General features: G+C 45.5%; 1 protein-coding gene across 2 annotated transcripts in view; it reads left to right on the top strand.

Annotated features, from left to right (window-relative positions):
• Positions 1 to 25,058, top strand: part of LOC138567003 (transmembrane protein 272-like) — a 343,482-nt gene that overhangs the window by 292,335 nt on the left and 26,089 nt on the right. For both annotated transcript variants that reach the window (XM_069644808.1, XM_069644807.1), the window contains exon 6: positions 20,582 to 20,761. In XM_069644808.1, coding sequence (XP_069500909.1) covers positions 20,582 to 20,761 — 180 coding nt within the window. The remainder of the gene's footprint in view (positions 1 to 20,581; positions 20,762 to 25,058) is intronic.

The raw sequence follows: 25,058 nt of genomic DNA on the forward strand, positions 1-25,058 counted from the left end.
TGTTCCATGTCATCAGTTGACAGACACTGTCCATTTGTGCTGCAGTAAACCATCTTCCCACGTAATTTCTATGCTTCCTTGGGTATAGAAACATTGTTCCTTCTGGTGCATGAATGTTGGCCTTCACAAAGTCTCTTATTTCTTCATCAGTCAGGTCTTTGGGCTTCCATCCTGGCTCGACATCAATCATGATCTTCATCCCTATGGCTTTTTTCGCAGTTTTCTGGCACTGAGAAATGATTATCTTGATAATACAGAATCCTAGAAAAATCATCACTAGCAGGGCTCCTAGGAATTTGAATGCATCTGCCATCCATTGTGGAACCCATGAGAATAGTGATCAAAACCAGCTGTATTAGTCAACTTTGTCAGTTTCATCAATCTGATTGTGTAGTTTCGTCAGCATACACATAGCCTCTGTTAGAGTTCCATTTTCTTCATCATGAGATGGTATAAATGTGCAACATGATTCTACAATGTTTGCACAAACACCTCCATCCATAGCTGTGATCATGTCAAGTACGTATCTGTTCTGGAGAGTCATCAATCGGACCCCCCTTAACTCTTCTTTGATCGCGTTGAATCCCTTTATGGTTGTGTCGATGGTCTGCAGTAACTCGCATCTGGTTATCTGCAACCATTTAGTATTTGCTCCAACTTAAAATCTTGGCATGAAGATTGTTGTGAACACTGATGAGGTGAGGCTGAACACCCTTTGTTCATATGGAATTGTGTGAAAAGCTTCTTCTGATTTGGCAGAAAAGTTATTCTCTCTTTTCATTCTGGTCAGCAATTCCACAGATCTCTTCTTCCTCAGGTGAGCATCTGCTTTCGGGAAACTGTCAATGTTCAGGTCACTCTTCGGGATCACCAACGCTGGAACGTGGACATTCACCAGTGTGCATATACCTACCCAGTTCTTTGGCAGTCTGATGTATGCTGAGAAATGATTATCTTGATAATACAGAATCCTAGAAAAATCATCACTAGCAGGGCTCCTAGGAATTTGAATGCATCTGCCATCCATTGTGGAACCCATGAGAATAGTGATCAAAACCAGCTGTATTAGTCAACTTTGTCAGTTTCATCAATCTGATTGTGTAGTTTCGTCAGCATACACATAGCCTCTGTTAGAGTTCCATTTTCTTCATCATGAGATGGTATAAATGTGCAACATGATTCTACAATGTTTGCACAAACACCTCCATCCATAGCTGTGATCATGTCAAGTACGTATCTGTTCTGGAGAGTCATCAATCGGACCCCCCTTAACTCTTCTTTGATCGCGTTGAATCCCTTTATGGTTGTGTCGATGGTCTGCAGTAACTCGCATCTGGTTATCTGCAACCATTTAGTATTTGCTCCAACTTAAAATCTTGGCATGAAGATTGTTGTGAACACTGATGAGGTGAGGCTGAACACCCTTTGTTCATATGGAATTGTGTGAAAAGCTTCTTCTGATTTGGCAGAAAAGTTATTCTCTCTTTTCATTCTGGTCAGCAATTCCACAGATCTCTTCTTCCTCAGGTGAGCATCTGCTTTCGGGAAACTGTCAATGTTCAGGTCACTCTTCGGGATCACCAACGCTGGAACGTGGACATTCACCAGTGTGCATATACCTACCCAGTTCTTTGGCAGTCTGATGTATGCTTTGGATCCACATGCCCAATAATGGTCCATAATTACTGCAGTCCATTCCTGGAGCATCAAAAATTCATCCACAGTTCTGATTCTCTCCCATCTTCCTTGTGCCATTATTCCTGAAGCACAATTTTGAGCTCTCCAGTGCTACTATCTGCAAGGGTCCTCCTCTATCTTCGACCCATGTCAACAGTTTTGCAAGCCTTGGCCACAATGGCTTGCATATCCTTTGGGCATTTCAATTGCTTCTTTGCAGGCTCCAAGGGCCATCCATGCCCTGCAAATCACTACTCCTTTCTCCCATTCGTCTGCTGACAGCACTGTTCCCCAAATCTGCATTTGGCCTCCGTTCTTCCAACCTTGAGCCTCTTCTGGAGTTTTCCCTTGGACATTTAGCTTCTAGTTCGCTTCTCTTCTGATTTATGATCCTTTAACTCCAGGCTTCTAACATCTGATCAGAATGTGTTTTGTTTTTCCATTGTTTCTTGTTTTTATGTCCTGGACATAATCATCTTAATTTGGATCAGTTTCTTCAGTTGCCCATTTCAGTGAGGCATCTCTACCCATGAACTGGCCTCTGGTCTTGCACATTGCTACGTGTGATAGACAGTGTGCTGTCTGGACATCAATTTCAACAGCTACGAAGATTTTTGACTTCCCCATGCTGTAAGGTAGGAGTGCACAAACAAAGCATTCCCCCTCTGAACTCTGTCTTCCAACTTCTTTCATGTGTTGGTACTAGATGTTGTTTCCCAAATGTGCTGTGCTGTCCAAGTAATCGTTTAGTTCACTGTCATCTCCATGTATGCTTCTCTTGATTCTTAAGGTTTTCATGTAGTTTGCTACAACTACATCCCTGAATGCATCCGTATGGCTTCTTCTTGCTGGAGGATTCTCAGGTATCCTGATCCATGATTCAGGTTTCTTCATCTGTGCCAGTCGAGTGGAGGAAAGTCTGGCAATTCTTTCTATTTCCACTTGCCTCTTCTGGCTCTGGATAATGACGGCCATATGGATTGCTGTGCTTGTTAGATTTTCTTTGAGCTTGTCTTTGTCTCCATCAGTGTCGTATCAGGGGTGTTCATTAATGTTATTTTTGTTGGTTTCCGCTCCAACTCCTCTTGCATTATTTTTCTTTTGGTTGAAAATGTCCATATCCACTCGGCACTGGTCCAGTATATGGCTGTATTGTGGAACTCGTACTTGTCCCCTTCATTAGATCATGTGTGCTTATCAATGCTGTCTTGGTTGTTTCATTCTTCACCTCATTTTGTCTCTTCTGGAGTTCAGCTCTTTCCATTTGTCTTTTCACCTTACTTGTAGTGGGACTTCTCATAGTAGGCAGTCGCTTCTTTTCCCATGCTTCAGATTGTGGTTCTCTAGTTATTGACACGAGGCCTGGCGTGTGTGCATTCAATGTTTGCATGCGTGTGGTTGTCCGTAACCTTTTTAAATTCACACTCTGCCGACCCTGTCTCAGGCTTGTCAATTTGCTTGTTACCATACGTGTGTGCATGTCATTGCTAATCACATCCATCTCAAGTTCACTCACTCCACCATCAGATCTCCTAGGGACTGGTATGACTATGTACGGTCTGGGTGCCTTCATTGGCTTCATGCATGCTTCATGCGGCAGCTTGGGAGCAGGTGTAAGTGGATCTCGGTCACCTGGCCTAAGCCCTGTCCACCTGGTGGCTTCCTGGTTGCTGCTCCTTTTCACCTCTTAGCAAGCTCCGCCCACCTGGTGCCTTCCTGCTTGCCGCTCTTTTCCCTACTTAAGGAGCCCTCCATCCTCTTTTCCTTTGCAGCTGGGGAGGTGGTGTAAGTGGATATAGATCACCTGGCCTAAGCCCCTCCCACCTGGTGCCTTCCTGGTTGCCGCTCCTTTTCACCACTTAGCAAGCCCCGGCCACCTGGTGCCTTCCTGCTTGCCGCTCTTTTCTCTACTTAAGGAGTCCTCCAGCCTTTTTTCGATTTGCAGCTGGGGAGCAGGTGTAAGTGGATCTAGGTCACCTGGTCTAAACCCTCCCCCACCTGGTGCCTTCCTGCTTGCTGCTCCTTTTCACCACTTGCAAAGCCCCGCCCACCTGGTGCCTTCCTGCTTGCCGCTCTTTTCCCTACTTAAGGAGCCCTCCAGCCTCTTTTCCTTTGCAGCTGGGGAGCAGGCGTAAGTGGATCTAGGTCACCTGGCCTAAGCCCCCCCACCTGGGGCCTTCCTTTTTGCCGCTCTTTTTCACCACTTAGCAAGCCCCGCCCACCTGGTATCTTCCTGCTTGCCGCTCTTTTCCCTACTTAAGGAGCCCTCCAGCCTCTTTTCCTTTGCAGCTGGGGAGCAGGTGTAAGTGGATCTAGGTCACCAGGCCTAAGCCCCTCCCACCTGGTGCCTTCCTGGTTGCTGCTCCTTTTCACCACTTAGCAAACCCCGCCCACCTGGTGCCTTCCTGCTTGCTGCTCTTTTCCCTACTTAAGGAGCCCTCCAGCCTCTTTTCCTTTGCAGCTGGGGAGCAGGCGTAAGTGGATCTAGGTCACCTGGCCTAAGCCCCCCCCACCTGGGGCCTTCCTGTTTGCCGCTCTTTTTCACCACTTAGCAAGCCCCGCCCACCTGGTATCTTCCTGCTTGCCGCTCTTTTCCCTACTTAAGGAGCCCTCCAGCCTCTTTTCCTTTGCAGCTGGGGAGAAGGTGTAAGTGGATCTAGGTCACCTGGCCTAAGCCCCGCCCACCTGGTGGCTTCCTGGTTGCTGCTCCTTTTCACCACTTAGCAAGCTCCGCCCACATGGTGCCTTCCTGCATGCCGCTCTTTTCCCTACTTAAGGAGCCCTCCATCCTCTTTTCCTTTGCAGCTGGGGAGCAGGTGTAAGTGGATCTAGGTCACCTGGCCTAAGCCCTGCCCACCTGGTGGCTTCCTGGTTGCTGCTCCTTTTCACCACTTAGCAAGCTCCGCCCACATGGTGCCTTCCTGCATGCCGCTCTTTTCCCTACTTAAGGAGCCCTCCATCCTCTTTTCCTTTGCAGCTGGGGAGCAGGTCTAAGTGGATCTAGGTCACTTGGTCTAAGCACCACCCACCTTCTTAGCCCTGCCTCTTCCTTCCTGCTCTTATCTCTTAGATCAAGGGCGTGTCTCACCTGGGCGTCCAAAGCGAAGGGCAGTCAAAGAAAAGGGAAATTCCTGTTTGGACCTTTTCGGACCAGGAGGATCCAGGGTCCGACCCCTTGCTAACACAGCAGGTAAGCATGCACCAACATGTGCTTACACCCTCTGTCCCCATAGGCCATCCCCACCCTCTCTGGTCCCCCCGTGTTGCTCTCTTGTGCCCCCTTTCCTGCACACAGGAGTCTGTCCTGATACATTCTGGTTTCACCATCACAGTCCTGTGGCCAATGCTGGGTTTTGCTTTTATGGACTTCATTGATTCATGGTGCGTCACCCTTTCTCAACTCTCATGCTGGACTTTCTTTGCATCTTGTACTCATGGTGGCCCTGAATCATGCTGTTCCCATCTTTATCTTGTATCCAGACCTGCAACATTATGTGTTACTACTGACTTCTGCAATTGTATTCGCTCTCCCCTCTTGCTTCTCCACTCTGTTTGACTGCTTACTCTCTGTTCTGTCCTCTCCTCCCCTCTCCCTTTTCCTATCTCCTCCCCTCCTCCACTTACTTTCTTCTATGCACTTACTCTATCAGAAAATTCCCTGGACCTAGTATGATAGCAACCTCGTCTGTCACTCCCCCATCACCTTACTGTCTCCCCCCCTCCCTCCAGCACTACATGAAACAATGTCAGGCCTAGTACGGTAGCCGCTTGTTTTGTTCCTCTCCTCCCTTTCCGCACCCCTCTCCCTCACCTTTTGTTTTCCTCCGGCTCTGCCAGAAATGTCGTCAGGCCTAGTAGGGTAGTCGCCTGTCTGTTTCCATTTCCTTCCCACTTTCCCACTCCCTTCCTTATCTATGTCTTAGCACTTGCACTATCTGAAATGTCGTCAGGCCGAGTACGATAGTTAATTTCACATCCTTACTGTTCATGGCCTGTAAGAATGTTGTATTTTCCCTTGTTCCCTCCCTTGCCTTGAAGCGCTTTGAAACACATTGTGTATAGGCGTTATATAAATAAACTATCATATCATATCATATGTGGGTACACTGGAACTGGAACACTTTTTGTACCAATAAAGAATGCATTTCTAATCATTAGTGACAGCAAAACAATGATGAACATAATGCATAAATACATAATACCCCTGTATGTCAGTCTACAGCATTTACTTCCAGAAAAATACTAACGTCTCTCCTCCTGAGGGAGGACGAGATTGCTACTTTGGATCCCCATCTCGATCATCCGTTGAAAGATGCTAACTTTTAATACAACTTCTAAACAATATTAGCTCTGGATTCTGCTGGTTCTGTTTGTGATTTGCAGGTACTAAAACAGTTGTCCCCCCTTTGTCTGAACAATGGATTGTCTGTTATCTCTGGATACAGTTCTCTTGCTAGGCTATGGGAAGTGTCAAAATCGGGCAATGATTCAGCAAGTCTCTTTACTGTGCATGTTCAAAATAGATGAGTTCCCAATCGGTGCCTCTGATCTGCTTCATTCCTGAAGACATGTGTGCTTGTCAGTATAACAACAGTGAAGTCTCATGCACCACTTTCTCGATCTGTCCCTCAGTGGAAAGTTTAAAATCTCCTCAGATAGTTCTGCTGATGGTTAGATACTTCGACTTGCATCATGATACCATGCAAGAGCATGCTCATCTGCGTAGAATTAGCTGGGTCTCTGATGAATGTGAGGACGTCAACACCGACAGGTCTCCCTCCAAGTTCTGGGAAATCCTCGATTAGGCGAAAGAAAACATTGCTCACCAACCTGCTGTCTTCTGGTGACAGGGACATTTGTACTGCCCTTGTTGAGGGTTGGGACTGTTTGGCCCTCACTCACGGTGAACAGGTTCTGCAATTTCGGTGTGCGTGAAGAGCAACTTGAATAACGATTCCGTTTAGGATTATACTTAAATGTTCTGTATTTGCTGGATCTTGAAGAAATTTTAATACGCCTGTAGTTCTTCTGACAAGATCTGGACAGTCTTCAATTAGGCGAAAGAATAGTATGTTTATGAGCCTATTCGCTTCTTCCTCCACTTGGGACATTTGGTTCTTTCTAGCTGTATTCCGGAAGTAAGAGGAACTGCTCGGCAATTACAGTAAGCAGCCTCCTTGTAGTCTTTTCGTTTTCAGGATCTTGAAGAAAGAGAGCCTTCCTACCAGTGACGGGTATGATCTTAGCACTAGATCGAAATATGTTACCACATCTTGGGTGATGTCGTTATTGTGGGACACCATAAGTGATTCCGAACAAAGTCTCTGTGTGGAAAGAATCTGGATACTGTATTTTCAAAATGTAGCATATTCTTTTCTAATCAAGGCTTCAGCATGCCTCAGTCCAAGGTTCAAAGTCACTAGGCTATGTTGTGGCTTACACGTGCAATATTCTAGTTCACCCTGCAACTAGGATGCACAGAGTACCAGTTTTTATGTCCTTATCCCCTTTTGTGATCAGAGGAAATGTCCAAAATGAAGCCACAACTTTTCACAAAACTTGTTTGTATTTGCTTTGCTGCTGGTCATACGTCCATCTTCCTCATCATGGATCTGGTCTGCACGTGCCTTGGTTCTTCCCCGTCGTCCGTAGTCTCTTTGCGGTGGGGCCTTCTCCGATGTATGGCTTGATGTCACCCAAAAAGATCCAAGCTCTTCCTCCTTGCAGCTTCACTGAAGAGGGAGTGCAGTCTTCTACTGTAAAGGGACCATTAAACCTTGGCTCGTCCCACTTTTTCCTCATGTGGTTCTTCACCAGGACAGTGTCTCCAGGGAAAATTGATGGTACATGTAATCCTTGAGCTGGGTTTGCAGTAGTATATCCTTCTGTGTTCCGTGCTACCCTGCACCCTTTTTTTTTGTTGCTGCAGCTGGCCTAAAATTACAGTAAGACAAGATGTCATGCAATTCAAGTAATTTTGCATTTCGGGCCCTAAGATTTCTCCTATTGGCTGGGCTTCACATCTAGCTCCGTTTCAGGGGGGTGTGCATTCTTCTTCCTGTGGCTATTTCGTGCGGCGTAAGATGATGGTCAGAACCAGGTTGGTTTCTGAGTACATACAGTCCCAAAGGAAGGCAGTGTAACCATCCCTTTCTTAGAGTAAGCTTCAACTTGCCTATCCTCTCCTTTAATAAGCCGTTGAGCTTCTCACAGAATCCGTTACCTTGCGGATGATATGCCGTTGAGAACTTGTGCTTTATACCAAGCAACAAGCAAATCTGTTCGAAACATTCATTTACAAAGTAAGTCCCATTATCTGATCTCATGACTTCACATACTCCCCACATCTCACTAGAAATTTGGCTGCACAGGTAGAGTCTGGGTGTGTTCATGGACCTGCTTCTATCCATCTAGAGAATGGACACACCACAACAATTAAATACCTGCACCCGTTACATACTTGAATCATATCGACTTAATCGACATGCAAGTGCTGAAAAGGTCCATTGGGCCTTGGGATGACTCCTCTAATTACTCTTAGTGTATGCCCAGCCATGAACTGTTGGCAAATTATACAGTTCACCATAAAAAATGCAACGTGCTCTGTTAAGTTCGGTATGAACCCGTCTCTAGCGAGTGTTGCTGCTAGATTCTCTTTTGTCATATGTGCTGGATAGTGTAACTGTTCCAGTGCTATTTTTAACAGGGCTATAGGCATTACTTGGTTACCAGTGCTGTCTTGTCTACACAAGCTTTCGGAGGGGTTTAAAGAACACCCTCACCGCTTCCAGAGGTTTTTCACCTCCTGTGGTGCCTCCCCTTGGAGTCCCATTAACTGTGTTTGTCCCATATTATTGCAGCTCAGGTTCACTTCGTGCGACAATCATTTTTTCATTTACATTTGCGACTTCCACATCCATGATCGTCTCGCTCTTGGATGCCATACGCTTGGCTTCTGTGTTTGCTGCTTGATTTCCACGAGATAAAATCTGTCCCCTTCGTGTGTGCGGTGCATTTTATGACCGCTAGGCCCACTGGGAGCTGTAGTGCCTTAATCAGCCTATCCAATAGGGCTGCGTGCTTTACTGGCATGCCATCCGCTTGGAGGTAGCCCCTCCTTGTCCCGCGCACTAAGCCTGCATGTATTATTGATATCACATAGGCAGAGTCACTGTACACCATTACTTCCTGGTCTGCGTGATTCTCAACCGTGAGTATCAATGCTAATAATTCTGCAGCCTGTGCAGAATAATGAGATGGTAATCGTACACTAAGAAGCACTCGAAATTCTCCATTTGCTTGTGTTTCATCACAGCGGCGCCTTTATATCTTTGCCCATCGCTCTGTTCGATTCTCGAAGAACCGCCAACGAAGACAATTTCTCCTTCTGCCAATGCATTTTCCTTCACTCTGGGAATTTCATCATAGAATTCTTCATAATTTGCATAGTCATCTATTGGCTCTCTTTCAGTGATTGGCTTGGCTATGAACATAGCTGGGTTCACTATTTCGCATCAGACTATTTTAATTGATGGATTCAATATGATCACTTCATAAGCAGAAGTTCTCTCAGATGTTAGTGTGCCCTTTGGTTTCTCTAGAATAGCAAATAGCGAGTGCTCGACGTACAGCATCATTGAGCATCCCATTACAATGGTTGTAGCCTTCTCGATGGCGAACTCTGCAGCAGCTAAACATTGTTTGCAAGGGAAATAACCTCTCATCACTGGGTCCAAATTTCCACTATAATATGCCAAGGGCTTGTACCCCAATGTGGTTCTCTGTGTGAGCACTGCCGTCATAATGCTGCCATTCGTGTGTGAAAACAGGTGGAATTCCTCTGCATAATTGGGAATCCCTAAAACTGGTGCCATGCAAATGGCTCTCTTGAGTTCAGAAAATCCTTCCTCCATGGTCTGAGACCATTCAATCTTTTCTTTGGTCACCTGTGCCTTCTTTAGGGCCTGTAACAGGGGCTTGGTATATGAGCTGTAGTCAAAGACCCATGCCCTGACATAATTGCAAAGACCTAAAAAACTTTGCATCTGTTTTATCGTGTGTGGCTTAGCCGTGTTCAGTATGGCTTTGTCCCTTTCTGGGGTAACCCATTTCCCCTCATGTGAGATCAGCTGGCCTATATATAGCTCTTCTTGTTGACAATATTGTAACTTCTCTTTGTCAACCTTATATCCCTTTTCAGCCAATATGGTTAATAGCTGAACAGAATTGTGTCTGCATCTTTCCTCTGTTGTGCTACAAATTAAGATGTCATCCACATATTGTAAGACAACACTTTCTAATCTAATATTGCTTAGGTCCATTTTCAGGACTCTGTTCAAAATAGAAGAAGACTCACCGTACCCATGGGGTAGACTTGTGCTTTTCAGACGCATTTGTCTGAACGTAAATGATGTCAAATCTTGCAAGTCTCGGTGCAATGGGATTGAGAAAAGGGCATTTTTCAAGTCAATCACCGTGAAATATTTTGCCTCAACAGGTATATTACATATAATTGTAGCTGGGTTAGGGTCTAAAGGGAACTCGGCCTCAACAATATCATTTATTGGGAGTAAATCCTGAATTAAACACCAAGATCCTCCCTTTGATTTTTTGATAGGGTAAATTGCAGTATTTCATGACGACTCTGATGTCACTAAGATGCCTTGACCCATCATAGCCGAAATCCTCTTAAAAATTCCTTCATCTGCCTCCCTGGACATGGGATATTGTCGTGCTTTTGGAAGAATTGCTCCTGGTTTCAGTTTAATTTTCACTTCTCCGACTCCTTTCAATAAGCTTACTTCATAGGCGCCTGTGGTCCACACTGAGACAGGCACCTGGGCCAGGTCGTCCTTGAAATACTCAGGACAGTTCTGTGCCAACATCATTCTCTGAGGCACTTCTCTTTTGATAATTTTCACCCAAAAGGTGAGGTGTACCTCAACTGCTGTTTCTCCCCTATCTGCTTGCTCGTCAAATAGATCGTCATCAGTGACGTCAGTAAATCTGTATCCTTCTTCAGTGGTGATTACTGTGCACCATAGTCGGCCTTCATATTCACAACCATCAATCAAAGCCATTTCCCCTCATATCGCAGCTGTGTGTATCACCAAGGGAAATACATGTCCCTTTTCTTCTTGCATAGGTATTCTTGGCCTAAATAGAAATTCATCTGGAGTCCTCATGGTTTTCTCACAAAGGCCTGGCAGCCCTACCATTAGCACACGTATTCCATACGTGAATATTTCAGGCTTCAATGGTACAGCCCTCATAGCTGTGTGTCCTGCGTATGCTCTAATTATTTCGCATACATTCAAATAGTGCATTCCTGGAGTTGAACATACTATGCCCTCCTCCATGAACGAGATCGTCATGTTTAACTTTGTCATTAGATCTCGTCCCAAGATGTTTACTGGGGTTTGTCGCAAATATAATAGAGGTACATTCATATCACATTCTCCTATAGAGACTGGAAGTGCGTCTGTAAAAGGAACACGACTTGCAGCTCCTGTGAAATTCTGAGTATTTATAGCATCGCCGGACAAGGAAAACTTGCCTTCACGTATACATGAACGTGTTGCACCCTTGTCAGCTAGGAAGGAATAATCTTTATCCCCTATAACAACATCCACCCTTGGTTCCTGGTGAGGGTCTGGTGTCACTGATAGGATAGAACACATCAGGGTTCCCAGTGAGCTGTCCTAGTCCATATATAATTTTGTCCCACTTTGTGTGAATGGACTTCCCCCATCACCATATTACTCCTCATTTCAGGGTTCGTAGCCTGTCCTGTATTTACTGTCTGTGACAGTTGCATTGGCGACTGTTGAGACTGTCCTTGTGGAAAACTCATCAAATTCTGAGATTGTAGGCTTTGCTGCACTACTGGTGTTTGTTGCTGCACTGTGTGATTCTGTGCAACTCCATTTCCTCGCTGCTGTAAAAACACAGGTGGATTCACCATACCTGCTCTTGTTCCTTGGTGATTTTGCATTATGCCTTGACTTCTGCATGTGAGTGCTAGATGCCCTGTCATCCCACACAACCAACATACTGGCGATGGTCTGATTATTTGCCCATTTGGCATATCTTGATTGCCGTTTTGCACGTTTTGAAATCCTCCTTGATTAATCAGAAAAACTCACTGATTACTCTGTCATCCTCTTCCTTTAAATCCTCTTCCCCTGATTATTCTGCTGTGGATTATTGGCTTGCTGCATGCTCGACCCGTCTATGCTAGTTATCTTTGCCTCGTCAAGGGCATATTTTGACAATTTCTTCTGCACTAATTTTGCCTCTTCACCCTTTCGTACAGCTTCTTCTTTTCAATTCTTTTCTTGCAGCAGCCTGCAATAGTGTGCGATGGTCAACTGTATCTCACACCACGGTTTGGCCTCGATTCCTACCAATTTCTTGAGCTGTTTCTGTACCGGCTCTGGCAGCCCTTGGCATAATATATGGTAGAACACGGGTATAGATTTCCCCCAAGATTCCTGAGTCTCGAGTACCCACGCATCTTGGAAATTCTGGATATGAATCAACGGGTCCTCTGACTGCTTCATTTTACGTGTCATTATAGCTCCCATGTTGGAAGTATCCAGATATAGCAATCGTAATGCTTTCCATACCGCGGCTCTGCAGTTGTTAAATGGGGCCCGTCATGTGCAGTATTAACTGTGGTCACACCATGGTAACCTGCCCGTGTCCACATATCGTCTGCTTTATCACCAAATATGGTGATTAAAAGGCCTCTGATATCCCCTATAGTTAATATGTTCACTCCCGTCATTTTTTCTAGCTCGTGTATCCATTTTTCCGGCTCCCGATGTCAACATTGGAAGCTTATTTTTCAGGTTTTCCTGATCCATGTGAGGCCATGGAATATATTGTAGTCTCATTCCACCTTTCTCGAGCAATGGAAATAGGGACGCATAGCCCTCTCTCTCTTCTCTTATTGTTCTTCTGTCTATTGCAGGAGTAATATTCCTGCATCGCTGCCTACCTGGCAATGTCCTTACTCTGCTCACATAGGGTGGTGGAGACACCCCCCTCTGACCGTGAGATACTTCTTCGTGTCGGTCTGACTGTGTGGGTGATTCTAATGCCCTCGGTGCAGACCCACTAGAATCTAACCATCTTATCCCTTTCCCTCCTGAGAATCGTTTTTCGCGTCTTCTCTCTTCCTCCTTTTCTTCATGCTCTTCTCTTTCGGTCCCAGACATTGTCTGCGCCCAACTCGTGCAACTTCTTGCATCCTCTTTGTTCCTACTGATTTCCAACCTATCTAGAGACAGTTCTATATTTCCACTACTTCGGGAGACATCCTCAGTATCGTAAAGCTGAGTGCTCTCCAGGCACTCTCCAGGCACTCGTCTTCCCCCTCCCCTTGGGATACTTGTTCCAGCCCCATTTCATCATATATTCTATTGATAATCTCTCTGATGTTTCTGGTGTCGAAGTCATCCTCGATATTCGCCCTAGACGTGCCGGTTACTGAATCGCACTCAGGAAAAAATTCTTCTATATCTTCCCAGTCTACAACTGGCTCAGGTTTTTTAACCTCCCTTTCTAGATATTCAAGATCACATGCTCTTTGCCTTCGCTCTCCATCATCATAAAATTCTCTGTGCTTCCTCGCTTCCTCTCTCACCCTATTTTCTTCCTCTTTCTTTGCATCTCTACGTTCATTTGCCCTTCGGATTTCCTCATCCCTTTGTCTCTTTATTCTTTTCTCTCGTATTAAGCTCTTCTTCTATCCTTCGCTGCTCCTGTCGGTATGTCAGATCAGTGGCTGCTCTCTGTTTACAATTGCGTTGTTTTTCTTGCTCTTCGCGATACAACTGTTCTCGTCTCTTTTTTCCTTATTCTTTTGTCTCTCAATCCTTTCTCTTTGTCCTTCTCCTCTCTCTGTAAGTCATCTAACTTCTCTTTTTGTTTCGCGTCATCTATGCCTTTACCATCGAGCTTCAATAAAATCTGCCCACCCATCCATTCGTTTTGTGTGAATGCCATCTCATCAGTTCTATCCTCGTTTCCTTTCCATCTTTTGCCTTCTCTCTCCATGTCGAGAGATGTACTTGCTTGTGCCTGGCCTTTTCACTCGTTCTCGCATCTCTCCTTGTCCCTCGGGACTTTGGAGGTGATATATCTATCTCTGTCTTTGTCTTAAGTTTTTTCACTACTTTGTATAGGTGACTCATATGCCGGGGTACTATACCCTGTGGCTGCTTTCGTTTCTCTTAGCGGGTATAACCCTTCGTCCTTACTGCCTTCAATTTTTGTTTCAGATGGGGCGGGTGGTGCTGTGGGCTTCTCACCCCCCTCTGTGCATACATTAAATATCCAATCTACTGGCGGCTCCTCCTCCTTATCTTGTTGGTACATTTTCCACAACTCTAGACTAGCTACGCGTTTGTCTAACTTTTTGCCCGTGTATGTGGCATGCAAATATGTCGTCATGTGGTGTAGGACCGTTTTAGATAACCATCCACCCTGGGGCCATGGCATAAACATCTTGTTTGCAGTTCCTTTAACCCATCCTGCACTGTACTTTTTTAGTTTCGGTGCATGTTTTGGCAACTGTTTGCACATGTGTACTAATGGAGTCATGTCTTCCATATTTAAATCGGTTCACTTTCTCTTTTTTATGACACTTGTTAATGTTTTTCGTTACTCAAACAGTTCCAACAATATGAGCAAGCACCCAATTGTCGCAAGCTCCAATCTCGTTTTTTCCACAAAATGTTATATCTTCTATTTTACTCAATATACATCAGGTTGTATTCTTCAATATTTCAAATATCCAATCGTGTAATTTTTATGCTAGTTTCTCGAAGGAAAAATTCCATCCTATGACGTCACAACAAATAACACATAAGACAGACGTTCACAGAGTAGACAAACTCCAGCTGGTTACACAGACCTCTGCCTCTAATATTACCCTGACATGGAGTTTAAACTCATCCCTTTCACAAGCTTCTTTAACAGCCGTGGTGACCTATTTGTTCCTCTTTTATTCAGGACTCTGGATGCAAGTTTCTTCTAGCCGCTATGTTAAAGCGTAGGAATTAGGCGAATCCTCTCTCTTCTCGGGTGTCCCTACCCGGTATCCTCTCTCTTCTCGGGTATCCCCCCCAGTATCCTTTCTCTTGCTACTTTAGTCACCCTTTGAGTCACTATTCCCTTCCCCATATATATATATACATCCTACTCTATTTCGGACTATATTTTGTTTTCCCACCTCCCTCTGTTACCTTTCCCTTACTTGTTCTAAGGCATGCGCTTTTTGCCAAAGCGTTTAGTCTTTTTTACTAACCGTTCGCATATGTCTCCTCTCTGGATGCTCAAGATCACTGCCTTCATCACCCTTCCCTGCCGTTCGTCCACTCAGCTGCCTGTAGGAGTGGGAGGGGTTATGTGGGGAAGCACAGGTCCCTTCAGACCTCTGTCTGCAGATTCCATTTTTTACTCTAACCTCTGTCTACGGGGAGCTTCACGGTCTACTCAGCCGGATGGCAAAGGACTTGTGATATTGCCGAGGACCTAGGGTTACTTTATGTCGACGGTCAATGTCTTATCTAATCGATAATCGATAACCATCCGATCTCTGCTACCAAGTGTACTCTGGGACCCCCAACCGGCCAATAGAGTCAGGGTTTGCCCAGAAGCACTTTAAGACAAGATAGCAGCAACCTTGAGATGAATGGGGGTGCAGATTAATACTCCAACACCAAATCAATAATGACAACTCGACAGTTTGGCAAAGGAAGTCAGTTTAATGACAAGTACAAAAAAGGGGAGTCTCATGAATATCAGCGGATGCGTGATCTTCTCTCTCTCTTCACAACTCTGACGAACTTTATAAAAAACATAACATTTATACTTATATAACGTGCTTTGTTTGAGGTAGATATGTATAGGTGGTGCTTGCCGCACTATCTTTCGACTAAGCATAGCAAGCTGCACGGTTTTCTTAGCTTTCTTGCGGTTCCACGCATATGTACATGCGCAAACTGGTCTAATATCTTCATCATGCCCACAGCTTAAGCTTCTTATATTTGTCATCGTCTTTTCACTTTAGATCCATGATGTCCCTTGTTTATGGCGTTTTGTCTCTTTACATCATTCTCTGGTCATCATTTCTTCTATATGTGAGTCAGTCCGGGTTCTCGTGACGTCACCATTCGTCTTCCATTAAGACCTTCTTGGCTTCTTCAGGGACTGTACTTAGACGATCTTCATTTCGTTTCATTTGTTGATATGGTTTTCTCAATGGGTACCTTACTGTCCATGGTTTCCTTGGTACCGGTACTTCAATAGCCATTGTTCTTCTGATGGTACTGGACAGAGCCCCACTGTGGTTCTCTGTTGGTTTATTTGCTCATCATACGTCACATATTTCGGCGTGAACGTTCCTGGTACTTCAAAATGGGCGGTTGGAATGTGGGCTGTATTTGGGACCTTCTCTACACTATGCTGTCCTTCACTGAAGTCCTATTAAAAACAACCATTGGCAAAGCCAACAGTTTTGACTTGTATATAGGTATTAGGCATACATTTGCCAGGCACTGCAGTTATATGCCCAGCTACTCGCACCATTTTGCACCAAAAAGGCCCAAACTGTTGCCATTGCCAATGCTTGTTTCTTTTGTTTTGGTGATGTGGCACCAAATCTGGCAGGGCACCAGGAGCTGCTGTTTTGAGCTGCCCCATATTCGTTTGATTCATTTGTTGATTTCTTTTTTTGCATGCTGGCTTAGAAGTCAGCCCCTCCTTCGGGGAAATCCTCACCTTGTGAAGACAAGGCTGTGGGGGGTGTGGTTGGTGGGAGGGGTGCAATTCAATGAGAGTGAAGCCGGCAAGTGCCAACAGCTCTCTTCAGCCCTTTAACCTGGTAGCATGCTTTTACATGACTCAACTCTTTTTAAAATAAAAATGAAACAGTTCATCTTTTTTAAATGTGGAAGTGGGTTTTGTTTAATAATGTTTTGTCTACTTCTCAAATCTTAATTCTCAGCATGTGTCCTTCCTCGTTTTTGACATGCCATGTGGTAGAGTTACACAGATGTGTTTCTAATGTTTTGAGCAACCTATTTTAACATTTGAAGATATACACATTTCCCCCTGTGGTCATTTCTCCTCTAAATTCACATATGAGCCTCAGCTGTTTCCCAGAAAATCCACCCAAATGTTTTGCTATGTTTGGTGGGGCAGATTGTTGTTTCTATAGTATCATTGGCTTGTTAAGAAACCTGTATTTATGAAACACAGAGGCTTTCATTTTACTTCTGAAACCTAGCACTGTGAGTGGACGTGAGGGTGAGGAAAGTGCAATGGGATCAATCCACAGCAGAAGACGTGAGCAATGTGTTAGGTGGAGGAAATGGGTTTGAGGCAATCCGTAACAAAATGAAGCAGGCAGGTTGGTTGAGAACAATTTGGATCTGGGGGTGGGGGGGGGTGGGGTGACAATCTGAAAGTTTACCTAGGGTGGCAGAATTCCTTGCAATGGCTCAGCAGAAGGGAAGGCTTTACCTTCTAACTCTCTAAGCTAAATGTATGTTTGTTGGTAACCTATTATTTGCAGCACAAAGAAATAACAAAGGTTTGGCAGCAAATGAAATACAACGTATTTCTGCTATGGCAAGTCCTATGGCAATTGTCCCAAGTGAGGCACATTGGGCCTCATCACAAGTCGGGTGGTATCCCGGCAGTATCTCAGTGCTAATTGTGCTGGGATACCGCCAAAATGCTCTTTTGCGTTACCGCACTCAGTCTGGCACATTTTGCGCTGGATCCCGAGTTGCGGGGGGAAGAGGGGCTGGTAAATGCCATTCCCATTGCACCCAATGGGCTTGGAGTGTCGCTATTAGCGCCGTGCAAATAGCACCAGAAACAGGCTCTAAATTGTGTTTTTACCTCCAGCAAAAAGCTGGAGGTAAAACTCCCTTTTTCCGCCAGACTCTTGATTGGGCCAGACCTTAAATGCGGCAGTAATAGCGTTACTGTCGCATTTAAGGGCTACCGCCCAACTCGTGCGTTTCGACATGTGATCTTGTGGCCTCGTCTATAGTGAGCAGAACCACGTAGCACTGAGTGTGGTGGCAGCATCTGAACGGAGAGAGGCAGAATGGCGCTTGTGGCATAAAGTCCTGCTGAGGCATTTGTGCTGAGGGAGGCCTGCTGGTTCATGAGATATACGGTCTTATGATAACATTTCTTTTAATCTGATATCGTGTTCTGGGATAATAAAACTGAAGTGGTTTTCTCCACTGTGTGAAGCAGAGAGCATTCTGGGTCCTTATGGTTTTGGAGGACACATGTGCTGAGTGAGTACAGGGATACATAATCCACTTTGTGAGTTTGTATACCGAGCGTGATAGAAACACTCTGGGACATGGCACCCTGCTCTGACATTTGTGCAGGTTGGCTGAAAGGTGATATGTGGCATACTGTAGAGTCATGTGCGCGAAACCATCTTAACTGAGGTACAATGAATGCATGCAGGGACACCAGTAAAGAGTGGTGAATAATACATTCTGCAACATGTGGCCCCATCCTGATATCAATGCTGTGCCTTCTGGGACATGCAGCCCTCTGATACCACTGCACCTGTGTCACAGGCTCGTCCTGCTCCCCCACGACACTTCAGGCACTCAGACACAAATGATACACAGGAGACCAGAAGGAGAGAGAAATGGGCTATAATGCAAAACACACCAGTGCATGACTCATCCTTATATACAAACGGAGTGGCAAAATCCATTCTCCAGTCATAAAACAGCAGGTATGATGCGTGCATAATACCAAACAGGCCCTTTTTGGAGAAAAGGACGATGCACTATCATATCTACGAGGAGTGCCGTCAGCCGTGTACTTCTCAGGAGGGGACCAGCAGCCTGAGACATCACACATTCCACAGCTCAGCTCAGCGACCTTGCTAGGCACGGGTGTTCAGCGGTAGGCCAGTGTCATTGCAGATGCGCCTCAAAGATAATCAAGTATCAGAGTTGCTAACAACCTGCTTAGACAGATTTCAAAATGGGGCATGTGTTCCTGTCAAGATATTTATGCAGAGTGAGGCAGAGTGCCTTCTGGGACATACAGCCCTCTGATACCACTGCACCTGCTTAGGTAGAGTGCACCTTCTGGGACATACAACCTTCTTATAAAACTGCACCTGCTTAGTTAGAGCACAATATGTATTCCTGTTGAGACATTTATGCAGAGTGATGCAGAGTCCCTTCTGGGACATACAGCTCTCTGATAGCACTGCACCTGCTTAGTCAGAGCGGTGCAATATGGGACATGTATTCCTGTCGAGGCATTTATGCAGAATGAGGCAGAGTGCTTTATGGGTATCAGAGAACCCTCTGATACCACTGCACCTGCTTAGTCAGAGTGCATCTTCTGGGACATAGAGCCCTCTGATACACTTGCACCTGCTTAGTTAGAGCGCAATATCTATTCCTATGGAGGCATTTATGCAGAGTTCCTTCTGGGACATACAGTGCTCTGATATCACTGCAACTGCTCAGTCAGAGCAGTGCAATATGGGACATGTATTCCTGTCGAGGCATTTATGCAGAGTGAGGGAGAGTGCCTTCTGGGACATACAGCCCTCTGATAACACTGCACCTGCTTAGTCAGAGTGCAATATAGGACATGTATTCCTGTCGAGGCATTTATGCAGAGTGAGGGAGAGTGCCTTCTGGGACATACAGCCCTCTGATACCGCTACACCTGCTTAGTCAGAGTGTAATAAAGGACATGTATTCCTGTCGAGGCATTTATGCAGAGTGAGGGAGAGTGCCTTCTGGGACATACAGCCCTCTGATACCGCTGCACCTGCTTAGTCAGAGTGCAATATAGGACATGCATTCCTGTCGAGGTATTTATGCAGAGTGAGGCAGAGTGCCTTCTGGGACATACAGCCCTCTGATAACACTGCACCTGCTTAGTCAGAGTGCAATATAGGACATGCATTCCTGTCTAGGTATTTATGCAGAGTGAGGCAGAGTGCCTTCTGGGACAAACAGCTCTCTGATAACACTGCACCTGCTTAGTCAGAGTGCAATATAGGACATCTATTCCTGTCGAGGCATTTATGCAGAGTGAGGCAGAGTGCCTTCTTGTTTGCTACAAATTTTGCGTCAGCCTAATTCGTGATGTATAACCAATTATTTTGACGCAACAAATGATTTATGAACAAATACATTGATTTGAAACACTCCAGAGTTGGTTCACATTGATTCCAAAGACTAAGTCAAGATATTTAACTCCTAGTGGGAATCACGGGTGTGCGGCCCACACCGAAGGCTAATTAGCCTAGGTCTTTTCTCTCCTTTCTGCCTTCTGGGCAATACCGCGCACTGATGCTTCTGCACATGCTTAGAGTGAACTCTGGGACGTGTATTCCTGTCGAGACATTGGGGCAGAGTGCCTTCCGGGACATGTTTGAACATCTGCACTGATTGAGCAGAGTGAAAACTAGTAAGATTAGTTCTGTGATTCCGCGACAGCACCTGTCCCTTAGATTCTGCACCCAGAATATGAGGGCAGCACTTGTGCATGTGAGCTTAAACTGACTGTAGATGGGCATAGGAGTTCCTCTTGGCATTACATGAGACCATTTGATTTCTCTGAGACTAATGCAACTAAGTGATGGGTTGCTGCTCAGCGACATGATTGCAAATGCTGGCTTCTCTGCTTCGCCGCCTTCTCTGATCCTGCTGAAATCACTTCATCTCCTGGTACTCCAGTTTTCCAAGTTGCCAGAATTAGGAACTCATATATTAGGTGCGACCCTGTATAAAAAAAGATGCAGTTGAAGGTACAGCCTGCGCGTTTTCTGGTATGTAGCGGATATTTTTGACCACTCACACATGTTACCTTTCGCCCACAGGTGTTGTGTACATGGACCAGTGCACCATTCAGTCCTTCATACCACTCTACCTCGTGGTGCAGGGGGTGGTCTTCATCCTCCTGGGATTGCTCTTGGCGGTCTTCGTGCTGAAGCCCACTATGCTGCTATTGGCCGCTCTCATGATGTTGAGCATCTTCTGGTTTTGCTGGTTCATTTCAGGTAACTGCATTCTTATCTTTCAGGGCTCACAAGATGGCGGCGGGAGGTGAGGGGGGCGGGTAACTGCTATTCTGGCAAAACGCCGAAAGGGCCTCACGTTCCTGTCATCATCAGAGTGTGGCCTGGAACGTAATGAACAGGTGGAGACAGGCACTCATGATCATAGTTCTTGCACAGAGCTAGGGCATGGAGCGTAAAGTCCACCTCGCTTCTCACCCCTGATCAAGGCAGAAAATACATCCATCTTATGTGGGAGGAGAGGCTTCAATCCCTATGCATTCCGCATGCATTTTAAACCTGTAGAAAGCAGGCAGACGCCATAGGAATTCATTGTAATGCCGGCCTCCACGCAGATATATTTGTTTTGTGCTAAAAACACATGGGAACCTGGGACAGCCTGGGTTCATGTGCCTTTTGTACACCCCTTAACACAAAGCAATCAATTTTACAATGGGAGGACCATGGGCAAGCAAGTGTTTGTGGATGTGGTCCTCACGTGCAATTAACACTGTGTTGAAAAGGAGCATGAAAATGAACATATATTGCCAAAAAAAAAAAAAAATGACAAGGCTGAAAAGACAGAGGGCCTCATTACACGGTAGGCGGTAGGGGTTTACCGGTACCGGTATTTTACCGGTACCGGTAAATCCTTACCGCCTTACTGCGAGGTCCCTTTGCGGGTTGGGGAATTTAACGCCTGCTTTTTGCAGGCGTTAAAAACCAACCCGCAAAGGGACCAGTGGAGCTAATTACGGTACCGCAATTTGCGGTACCGTAATTAGCACCTTCCCCATTCCCATAGAGCCCTATGGGGCAAAAATGGGAATGGGGAAGGGCAATGGTGGAAGGGGGAATTACCGCCCCGCCAACCTTGGAATGGGGCGGTAATTCCCCTTTCCACCAAGGCGGGGCCAGTATTTTACCGGCATGAACCATGGCGCTGATAGCGCCATGGTTCAGCGCATTCCGTGTAATGAGGCCCAGAGTTTTTTTGGTTGAATTGAGAAAATGTTTTGAAAGAGTAAATATTTTTTTAATAAATAATGCACGTGGAGAGGACCCCCACACTCCCACACACACTACCCACTATCTTAGGGCCTCATTACACGGTAGGCGGTAAGGGTTTACCGGTACCGGTATTTTACCGGTAAACCCTTACCGCCTTACTACGAGGTCCCTTTGTGAGTTGGGGAATTTAACGCCTGCTTTTTCCAGGCGTTAAAAACCAACCCGCAAAGGGACCAGGGAGCTAATTACGGTACCGCAATTTGCACCTTCCCCATTCCCATAGAGCACTATGGGGCAAAAATGGGAATGGGGAAGGGCAATGGTGGAAGGGGGAATTACCGCCCCGCCAACCTTGGAATGGGGCGGTAATTCCCCTTTCCACCAAAGCGGTACCGATATTTTACCGGCATGGACCAAGGTGCTAATAGCACCTTGGTCCACCGCCGTCCGCGTAATGAGTCCCTTAATCTTTCCTCTTACCCCACCCCATCTATTTTTTAATAAAATAGTGCAAACATTCAGCAAAGCTTTGACCAAAAAATATCGATCTTTTCAGCCTCGTTGTTTTGCTTTTTTTGGGGGTGCGGGGGCTTTGCAGAATAGAAAGTAATGCTGCTGCCAGAACAGCACACAAGTAGGAGGTGAAACCCCAAACCCGCCAGCTGAGGGAGGAATGCAGCTTTCAGATGAATATGAATTGGGTCCCAAAATGCATCAAATGAGAAGAAATAATACTATATTGACCATTCATGTGCCACGCATCAGACACTGAAGCGTCATCTCCCTTGATAGCAGGTGTTTTACAGTTAGCCAACTCAGTGGTGCTCGTGACGTTCATCGCATGAATGTCACTCTCAAGGTTGCATGGGCACACAAAATACCACCAACATATGGCAGATGAGAAACACATACAACTCAGATGATTTAAGAGGTGCTCCACCTGCCGCTGGTGGTCCTGGCTGAATGACATAGCATGGGTGCATTCCTGGCAGAGCCTGGCCATGAACTGTGTGTGCCCTTTTGTTTTCATCCTCCAGCTCCCAGCCCCTCATCCCCTTTTCTTTTGATTCTCACAGTTGGACAGTGCCCTTTTGTTTTCATCCTCCAGCTCCCAGCCCCTCATCCCCTTTTCTTATGATTCTCACAGTTGGACAATGCCCTTTTGTTTTCATCCTCCAGCTCCCAGCCCCTCATCCCCATTTCTTTTGATTCTCACATTTGGACATCCTTCCTGTCTTTGATTATTCTTTTTCAATGTTCTTCATTCTCTGCCGGCTTCTGCATTCAGTTCCTCACTTCTACTTAAGGTGCTAATGGCCGGTTTCAACTTGTGCAGCTTTCCTTAGTCCTCAGAAGCGAACCCGTTTTGACTGCATCTTTGAGCATCCCTGGTCGGTCCTCTCCTTTTGCCATTCATTTTCATTTGGCACTCTGAGCAACATGTTCCTTTTGTGACTCTGTTTTTTTTAGTTTGTTAGTCTGCATACATTTTATAAGTACCTGGCGAGCGACAATGAGATTGTAACATCCAATCTCATTGGCCGTCGTCGGGTAGTTACCAGCCTGACAAAGCCTTACCTACACTTCTTCGCGTACCTCGATGTTCATGTCTGGCCGCCATGGAAAGGGAAAAGGGACTACATGATGTCCCTTCTCCCTGTTTCCTGGTGGCCATTTTCTGTGTTTACTTTTTTTGTACTACTTTTTAATGGCTTTCATGGAAAGGGAGAAGGGACTTCATGTAGAAACTGAAAACCTCACGTCAGTAAACCTTTGTTTTCCTTACCTACTTCACACTATCCTTCTCCATGCCCATTTTTACCATGTGATGGCTATTTCTAGGCAGTTTATACTGACAATTGCGACCCCTGAATTGAACCCCACACCTAGTGCAATGGTTCACTCTGACAGTACTTCGAGGCAGCCCTCCTCATTGGCTCCAGACTCACTCACTTAGTTTGCTTGCACTTAAAGATTTTCCATCCGGCACTCTTTTTTTGCTATACTGTTCATTTTGTAGGCCCAATGTTGCAGCTCACAAGATGTGCATTTCAATCGAAACCGGCCCACTATCGGACTGAGTTTCACACCCCAGGTCTAACAGCGCTGGGAATTAGAAGGTGCTCCAGGAGTCCAAATATGCTGAACAATGTATCAAACATAGTGTCTCATTGGCACCTCTCACACCACAAGTTCCATGTACCGAGGGGAACACTTTACACGGCCTGGCAATGGCATAAGGCACGTGACATTTTGACAGTAACAACCAGATTGCTTTAGATCTTGCGTATAAGGGCAGTGAGGCCTAAACCATGTGACCTTTCTTCCAACCCCAAAGAAGAGGCTAAGGGACTACTCGTTCCAAGAGGACACTGCCAGCCTAGAGACCTAAGTGGAAATGGACCCCGTAACAAGTTCCTACAATCACTGTTCTATGGGAATTACTGTAAACCTTTCACATAGCCCTTACTTGTCAATTACCCCTTCATATGTTGCTTGTGCCACCAAATGGCACAAGGCTAGTTTATCTCTTCCTGTCTTCTTTCACAAGACGGATTCTTAGTTTATGTCCAGCTATTCAAGAGCTCTCTAACTTTGAAGCTCTCTGGCTATCAGCTCTACTCCTCATCTGTCTCCTGAACGGAGTTTTCAATGAAGCTCTATGCGATGAAGTTCATGTATGCCTCCCCACTGTCATAAAGGCTGATGGGTGCCTCAGTGCAGGGTATTTCCTTCTGAAGTTGCCATCATGCTGAACGTCTGTGTGACTGGGCCGGGCCCATCTTCCTGGTTGTGAGCCCCCACATCACAACTGGTTGAGAGATTTCTGCTGGCTCAGTGGGAGCTTAAGACTCAGCTCCACTGGACACAGCTTCATTTGTTGTTTGTTTGTTTGTTTGTTTATTTCTTTATCTATTTAATTATTCATCAATTCATTTATATGAGTGTAGTTTTGTTGAGCACCCACATAGTTGGGAGTCACTTCAGAGCACTAGGAGTGGAAGGCAGGAAAGCCTGGTGTAGGCGGGAGGAGAGGACAGAAGCAAGGTAAAGTACACAACAATCAAACAAAATTATATCACCATTTTGTTGAGTTAATCACATGTGAACACAGAAAACAGATACCATTAAAAAGGAGATTAACGATGTGAAAGCCTAAGAGGTGACAAAAGAAATGAAATTGACATGAATCAATAGAACATTATAATCATTGTGCTTTTTTTTCTCTTTTCTTTCTATTTTTCTCCCATTGGCTTATTTGTTTTTCTCAACATGTGGTATGACTTTT

This window comes from Ambystoma mexicanum, chromosome 2p (assembly GCF_040938575.1).
Source record: "Ambystoma mexicanum isolate Mex_15411 chromosome 2p, UKY_AmexF1_1, whole genome shotgun sequence".
NCBI classification, from domain to species: Eukaryota; Metazoa; Chordata; class Amphibia; order Caudata; family Ambystomatidae; genus Ambystoma; species Ambystoma mexicanum.